Source organism: Siphateles boraxobius, unplaced genomic scaffold (genome assembly GCF_051911475.1).
Source record: "Siphateles boraxobius isolate OS27281-9 unplaced genomic scaffold, OSU_SipBor_1 86, whole genome shotgun sequence".
Classification (NCBI taxonomy): Eukaryota; Metazoa; Chordata; class Actinopteri; order Cypriniformes; family Leuciscidae; genus Siphateles; species Siphateles boraxobius.
In genome coordinates this window covers 6,329,974-6,337,975 of record NW_027509215.1, presented here as the reverse complement: position 1 = coordinate 6,337,975, position 8,002 = coordinate 6,329,974, and the positions used below count along the sequence as shown (strand labels likewise).

Sequence of the window (8,002 nt, the reverse complement as noted above, 5' to 3'; positions counted from 1 at the left end):
TACAAATATATACACAGGGACGTTTAGCAAAGCAACTCACAGGTACATATTCCTTCCCCAGGTACTAATGTGGTTGGATGTGCTACTTTCTTTCTAAACATATTTTCATTCATAAACAGCCCAATAGAGAACGACGGTGGTCCCCAGGAGGTTTTTCACAGTATTGGGATTCAAAGGAAGGCGCCAACATCTGTGTTTAAGTAACTGGCCTAAACAGATGGAAACAAACTATGTGCTACTGGAAGAATAAAGACATATTCTTTGCTGTAACACAAAAGACGTTGCACAGACATAATGTTATTGCAATGTCAATGGACTCTTGTAAATAACTCAATGCATGACGGCAGAGAAAATAAAGCCATTTTGGACTGCGCTATTTGTGGCAAGGGCCTTGGGATTGGAGGCTTGGAGCCATTTGGCTTGACTTTCTTTGAACATGGTTTTGTGGAGGGTTAAACCCGTACTCCTCCCTCTCTCTGATGCCTGTTGCTCTTTCATTCTGCCCAGGGAAGGCTGTACGTCACTGTGGGTGCAGATATAAAATAGTCTTTGGCTGTATCTTGCCATCTGCGCACTGGACTGTAATGCACGTCAGTGATGAGAGCATTTTTAGCTGTTGCCTTGTAACGTGACTGACTTTTTAAACCTCTGGATATCCAGGACTCACATTGTTGGTGAGAGATTTAAGTTTTTTACTTGTTCCTTAAAATTTTTGATGTTCTCTCAATTTAACTTTTCCAAGGACCATGGTATTACTATAAAATATGCCATTGGAAATCCTGGTAACCCAATAGATTTTGGATGCATTTGTTAAAATAACATCATTGAATCATGTTCTTCTGCAGTACTTTTTTGAAAATATTTTGAAGTCTGAAGACATTTTTTTTTAGTCTTTACATTGAGCATTTACAATTTAATTGTAAAATTTAATTTTAAATAATTAATAAAAAAGTAATAATTCTGAGAAGGCTCATTACATATATTACTAATTATATATTTACATAGCCTAAAATTTCCATCTTTTTCACAGGCTGCGTGCATGGCTTCTTGTTGCCATACCATGAGGACATGGAGGTTTTGTTCACTGGTTGTTTGTGTTTTGTTGCCTTACATCAGTGGATTCCAGCAAGAGGACACTCAAGCTGGTTTGTTATAGTCGTATACTTTATGATATTTTAGTCAAATGGTGTAAATCATTGAACATTTTAACAATATAAATGTGCCTTAAAGTGACACTCTTGATGAATCTGTAGCTCACACAGGAGATCAAGGCAGTAGCAACGTCAAGTTCATGGGTTCAATTTCAGGGAATGCATGAACTGATAAAATGTACAGGTATACCGTGAATGCAATGCAAGACGCTTTGTATGAAAGCATCTGCCAAATGCATAAATGTTAGTGAATACACTTAAGTAAATTACTTTAGTAATATTTATTCAGTTATTCTTGTGTTGACACTGTAGGGTGAATTCAGGTAAATTGAGCAACTCTTGACATTGAGATGTCAGAAATTGACAAATGTACTTGTCTTCACTTTACATTTCCTCTAGAATTGTAACACAACTCTGTGTGCATGTGGACTCTTTGGACAAATGTTTTCCTGGGTTTGCAGGTTGTAGCACAACTCCAAATGACCTTGCGTTCATCATCGATGGCTCCTCAAGCTTGGGGCTCCCCAACTTTGAAACAGCCAAGCGCTGGCTCATCAACATCACCAGTGGCTTTGACGTTAGCACCAGGCACACTCAGGTGGCGGTTGTACAGTACAGTGACACCCCTCGCCTGGAGATTCCTCTGGGAAAGCATCAGAACGGCCAGGAACTTGTCAAGGCCATCAGCTCCATCACGTACCTGGGGGGCAACACGCGGACTGGCCGCGCCATCAAGTTTGCCACGGACCACGTCTTCGGGATGCCCAACCGCACCTCCAAGTCTCCCAGAAACCGCATCGCCGTGGTTCTCACAGATGGACGTTCACAGGATGACGTTGAGGATGCTGCAATAGAGGCCAGGACACAGAATATTGTTCTGTTTGCAGTCGGTGTGGGAAATGAGATCACTAACTCTGAGTTGGTGTATGTGGCCAACAAGCCATCCTCTACTTACGTGCTACATGTAGAGGACTACAAATCTATTGCAAGCATATGGGACCTGATGGAGCAGAAACTATGCGAGGGTGAGTCGTGCTTGACTTTGGAGCACATTTTTTATAATCATTACAGGGACATGAACTTGGGGCCCAATACATTTGTTTGCTCCTGAAGAGAGACTTGGTCATCATCGGCCATGACAGGATACAATACAGACCATTGGAGATCTTTGGACTAGTGACTTTTTTAATGCATATATAGTTACGCACTGGCAATCATTTTCTGTTATTTTGGTTACTGTATGTTGACTTGTTTCCTTTTTATTGCTCAACTGTTGCTCTTTTATAGCTGGAGACACTTGGAGTTCTTAGTTACGACTAATTTCAAATAATCAACTTAGTCTCAGATGTTAGTCTCCTGAAATTCCTTTGGAGGAACAAACAATTAGTATAGTAATAAAATGAATGAAGATAGCTGCTCAGATTTGGTTTGGGAAAAATTTGATGCGAAATCTTGAGTTTATATTAAGATCTCAGACTTTTGAGACTTTTTTTTTTATTAAAGTGCTGAGATAAGTCTCCTGAAGTCCCCATTTACTGTCCATTTAATCTCATTCCTGTTAAGGACAAATAACTGAGATATTAAAGAGTTCTCATTAAATTAGATCATTCTTATTCTGTTATAGGTGTCTGGTTATCGAACACGTTCTGATCCAAAGCATTACACAACAGCTGAAGTGCAACTAGAGGCTGTAAAGTGTCTGTGAATTGAGTGGCTGCATTCTCTCCTTCACAGAATCGGTGTGTCCGACGCGAATCCCTGGCACAGTGAACGATCAGAAAGGCTTTGATTTAATGAGCCTGGTGAAGATCGAGCAGGGGGCTCAAAAAGTTCAGGGCTCTTTGATATCAGAGAGAGCATCACAGCTCAGCCCTCGCATGGACATCACTCATGACACCAGGTGATTTTTACTTTGCGATTTATTGCTTATAGATATATTCTTGCACAGTGCTTGAATTATGTCAACGTGATGTAGATGAGATGTTCCTGCGGTTAGACATTCAGGCTACTCTGACCTACACATGATGTTCCTCACAGAGAGATCTTTCCAGAAGGCCTTCCGCCAGCTTTTGTGTTTGTGGCAACTCTACGCTTGAAAAACCCAGCTCATTGGATGAAGTTTGACCTCTTGAGGGTGTTATCTCAGGACGGAGTTAAGCAAATCGCTGTGACTGTGAACGGACCAGACAAATCTGTCACTTTCTCCTGCACAAGCACTCTGAAGAAAGAGCAGACAGTCATTTTTAATGACAGAGGGATCAAGGTCTGTGAAATGTTTGTCTCACTTTTAAATCTCATTAGGATAAACACTGGCTGCATGCATCCCAGTTCACAATATATCCATCCAAATGAATATAATATTAATTTTTGGGTGTACTAACCCTTTAAGGTGTTCTATAAATGAATGATGTTCATAAACAGCTGTTGAGATACTATTCTTACTTGAAGCGGAGTAGAGGCTTGGACCCAGAAACATGATTTGATACATCACAACTAAACAATTGAATGGTGTATTTATGTCTTAAACAATGTGTTTACCTGTCAGGTGTGCTTTGCGAAATGGTAGGACTGAATGTGTATGTCTTTTAACAATATGATTTATGTCTCCTTAGAGGCTCTTCGACACGGATTGGCACCAGCTGAAGTTCTTAGTGAAACCCAAACGCATCACTTGTTTCGTAGATGGCGCGTATGTGGAGGAGCAGCTCCTAGATCCATTTGTTCCTATCTACATTAACGGAAAGACTCAGGTGGCCAAGAAAGTCAGTATCGAGACTACAGTCCCTGTGAGTGTTTCCAACATTTAAATGCTCTTTTTGACCCCTGACTGATCACAAGTTAAAATGATCAGAAGACTGGTAGTTTGCTATCACAATATTCAGATCAGATCATTAAATTTCTGTGGTGTCTGGTGCTGCTTTATCAGATTGTGCTGCAGAAATTACGGCTCTACTGTGACCCCCAGCAAAGTGAGCGAGAGACAGCATGTGAAATTTACTCTGTGGTAAGACTGTAATGTTATCTGCCACATTACTGGGCATGTACAACATGGATCAACATCCTTTGTTAGTTCTGGAACAACATTCCTATTCAACAAACATAGCCATAACCTTATTTCTACCCCTTAAGCCCACTATGTGTGGGGGTTTTTTAGGTATTTTATTATCTAAAATCAATATTTTTATTCATAAATGTGTCCTCAATGGTGTACAAATACCTCTGCCAATTATCTGACTTATCCTCGTAAACGAAGAATTTATTATCTTAATATACATGTGACAGGTAAGTCCAAAGAGGCTTCCATGTCGTTCTGCCATCTTGAAAAACTATAATAGCAGAGAGGGTCAAAAAGTACTAGGCCAACGCGTTTCCACAACGCATTTTCGTTCAGAGCCAGCGTCACGTGACTGAAAGCAGCAGAAACGGAGGAGCAGAGCAGTGAGAGACGCTTGTCACGGCCCCGGCAAGTTTAAAAGGCTGCATTGCACTTTTATTATTCATACTGTAACTTTCGTGTGTTCGTTGTGTCAAGTTGCAGTTTGTTTGAAATAACAAACCTGTTCACCCGAAGGAAAACTCAACGAAGTGCTATTAGAAGACATCCTGTCATAGCTTTTTGGAACATAACAGCTACCGTAGATGCAATACGCATTTGAAAAAGCGAGTCGCTGGAGAGCACAATTTGTTTGAATGCAAAATACAACTTCACCGCTAAATGGGAGAAATTCCTTCACAATGTCCCTTTAATCTAGTTCATAAAAATCAGAAGGCAATGACCCTGCTGAAAAAATCCAACTGGTTTATGCTGCTTAGTGCTGGTTTGGTGATGGTCTTCCTTCACCATCAAAACCTAGTTGTTGTCAACCAACATTGGTTTCTGGAGAAGTTGCTTAACTGAGGCATTCTTGCTGGTTAATTTGCATGTAGCGGTAAAAAAAGCTCAGGGACACATCACATCAGCATCCAAAACACAATATATGTTGGTAACCAGCAATGCTGGTCTTTTCAAAAGAGAATTGTTTCATAATAATATTGTTTGACTCTGAGCCTTTAACTCAAATCCTAAATGAACCTTCTAATCCAATTGGTTGATAGCAAAGTTGTTTCAGGACCAACAAGAATGTTTGACCCAGGAACGTGTCAGTCTAGTGTTTATCTTCCACCATTAATTTCCTTCACACCTTAATTTATCTTTCTGTGTTTGTTATAGGATGATGACAGGGTAAGTTATAAGCCTAACTATTCTTGCTTTTTAAAATGTTCAATGTGTAAAATTCAAATGTTCCTTTTTTATTGTGGATTGGTTTATTTCGTTTGTGTTTTATGTGCAATGTTTTGTATCTCCAGTGTCCTTCGGATCGCTCTCTTGCTCTAGAAGGTTGCGATTGTCCCAGTGGAAAACCTGGTCTGCCTGGTCTACCCGGGCCTATGGTGAGGCAGTTTTCAACTGTGCATTTTAGTGGATGGACAGAAAAAACTTGCTACGGTCTTTTGCTTGTTAATTGATTAAAACACATATTTAGCACTTCACTGTTTGAACGCAGGGCTTCAGAGGGGAGAAAGGCAGAGAAGGACCTCCTGGCCCTGATGGTAAACCTGTAAGTAGAATTATTGTTACTGGCATGAGCAGAATTATTAGTGGCTCAGGAGGTTTGGACAAATGTGTTACCGTCATGATTTATTTGTCCACCAGGGGAAACCAGGAGAGAAGGGAGCATCTGGAGAGCCTGGTCGAGATGGACAGAATGTGAGTGAAACATCAAGAACATTTTCTGATATTCTCAAAGCTTTATGTTATTATTTTATTTCTCCATTTACAGGGTGATGCAGGTGAACCAGGACAAAAGGGGGAGCGAGGACTCGATGGACCCAAAGTATGTAGATTTTGAGATTTTTATTGTCATTGAAATTAAAAATTATTTAATGGCTTGTATACCTCCCCCACCAATCTTTTAACAGGGAGAAATGGGACCACCGGGGCCTTCAGGACCGACAGTGAGTCTCAAACTTTCTGATCATTTAATCTTAATTTTGTTGTTGTTGTGTTTAAAGGTTTAGTAAGCAAAAACTACAATGACAGAAATGATTCCCTTAAAATCTCCTTTAGGACACCGGCTTTTCCAAATTGGATTTAGATGGCTTTGGAATTCAAGGAAGCAAGGTTAAAAATAAAAAATAAACACATCATATTATATCTATTGAAAATTACATTAAATGATTACCAAACATTATATTTGCTTATGCAAACTATCGTGGCCTTATAGGGAATCCCAGGAGAGACAGGGGAAATGGGACCACCTGGAAAACCCGGACCAAATGTAAGCAATTTGCTTTTAGCATTTACTCATGAATGTTCATATGTATTAGTGATCATTAACAGATTTAGCACTTTACAGTATTCTGTTTGAATTAAGATTGGAAAAATAAGAATTTAATTCAAAGAGGTTATTTTGTTTCCCTTGCAGGGTGAACCTGGGCCGCCTGGTCTACCTGGACTTGCTGGTCCCAAGGTAAGAAAGATTTGCATCAAAACTGTTATAATTCAACTACCACTACTTCTGTAATCATAATCACTCACAACCAGGGGTTTTGTCCTGGACGTTATGATGATGGTGCTTATTAAAAGCAGCAATTAAAAGGCTGTGGCCTCAAGCACTGCAAAAAGTGATTTTCTCTGTATGTCTTGTTTTCCATTACAAACACGTGGAATCCACACATACCAGATGTGGGCCGGATCTGGGCAGACACTACGTTGCTGTCTAGGAATAAACAAACATTCTTAAATAAATATATATATACTTGAGAATCAAGATGACATAGGAAATTAAGTCTTGTTTTCTGATAAATATATTGAAATCAATTGAGTTCATGAGAGAAAATATCTGTAAAAAGGGTAGGAAAAATAAATGTGAATTATTCTTTACACCACTTTTTCTTGTTTTAAGCATAAACTCACTTCATTTTGATAAGTTTATCAGAAAACAAGACTAAATTTCTTATGTTACGTCCCTTTGCTTTTCAGGTAAATGTCACTATGCTTAGATCTTTGTACTGATTAGTTTTGATTGCATAGGAAGGAAATGGTACATCAGAAGAGCACGTCTTGTTTTCTGTTGATTTGTGCATGAGAATGAATACGCTTCCTGTGTCAAAACGTGGCACTGTATTAAAAAGATGCACCTTTTTGTGGTGTATATTTTAGGGAAAACCCACCCACAAATCTTTGGTCCTGCTACCTCATGGATTCAAGTGATGTTGGTGACTTTTATCTTGTTTTTGAAGTTCATGTGAATTAGTTGTTTTCCTGTTCCTATACACGGCATAAACAGGCAGTCTGAGTTTCGACATCACACCCAGAATTTGAAAGCATTTAAAACAGCACAGGGTGTAAACCATCAGATGTGTTAGGGATACGATCAGACGTCCTCTCACACGAGAAAGTTCTGGATTATTTTAAGCATAAGGGCATATTTGTGGCCTTTTCGTCTATCCTTATTATGCTTCTCTCTGACATTTTTCTTAGCTTTTTGCCAGCAGCAGACTGCCGTCTTGCCCAAAGCTCTATATATAGCGACTTAAACGCCTAGATTATGATGGGTCAATGACACAGTACACATCATGAGCTGCTCTCTGCTCTAAATGAATATAAGGTCACATACCAGCCTAATTACTGTGTGCTGGTTACATTTTACATCAGGTTGAGAATTATTATAGATGAATACTGTGGTGTCATGATAAATAAAAGAAGAATGTTTCTTTTTTGAAGTTTGTGTTTCATGGCAAAGCTGATTTTTAGCAGGATGTTGACACTTGTAAAAAATAAAATAGCAGCACATATAATATTTGAATGC

The 8,002-nt window shown here is 39.3% G+C and overlaps 1 protein-coding gene across 1 annotated transcript in view; it reads left to right on the top strand.

Moving 5' to 3' along the window:
* Nucleotides 1-507: 507 nt before the first annotated feature.
* LOC143731275 (uncharacterized) overlaps nt 508-8,002 on the top strand; it is a 30,106-nt gene continuing 22,611 nt past the window's right edge. Inside the window, exons 1-16 of the mRNA XM_077222017.1 lie at nt 508-674; nt 1,031-1,145; nt 1,613-2,176; nt 2,886-3,051; nt 3,189-3,414; nt 3,764-3,937; nt 4,078-4,155; nt 5,362-5,373; nt 5,499-5,582; nt 5,696-5,749; nt 5,845-5,898; nt 5,972-6,025; nt 6,111-6,146; nt 6,259-6,312; nt 6,416-6,469; nt 6,617-6,661. Of these exons, the coding sequence (XP_077078132.1) occupies nt 1,040-1,145; nt 1,613-2,176; nt 2,886-3,051; nt 3,189-3,414; nt 3,764-3,937; nt 4,078-4,155; nt 5,362-5,373; nt 5,499-5,582; nt 5,696-5,749; nt 5,845-5,898; nt 5,972-6,025; nt 6,111-6,146; nt 6,259-6,312; nt 6,416-6,469; nt 6,617-6,661 (1,761 nt within the window). The 5' untranslated portion in view covers nt 508-674; nt 1,031-1,039. The remainder of the gene's footprint in view (nt 675-1,030; nt 1,146-1,612; nt 2,177-2,885; nt 3,052-3,188; nt 3,415-3,763; nt 3,938-4,077; nt 4,156-5,361; nt 5,374-5,498; nt 5,583-5,695; nt 5,750-5,844; nt 5,899-5,971; nt 6,026-6,110; nt 6,147-6,258; nt 6,313-6,415; nt 6,470-6,616; nt 6,662-8,002) is intronic.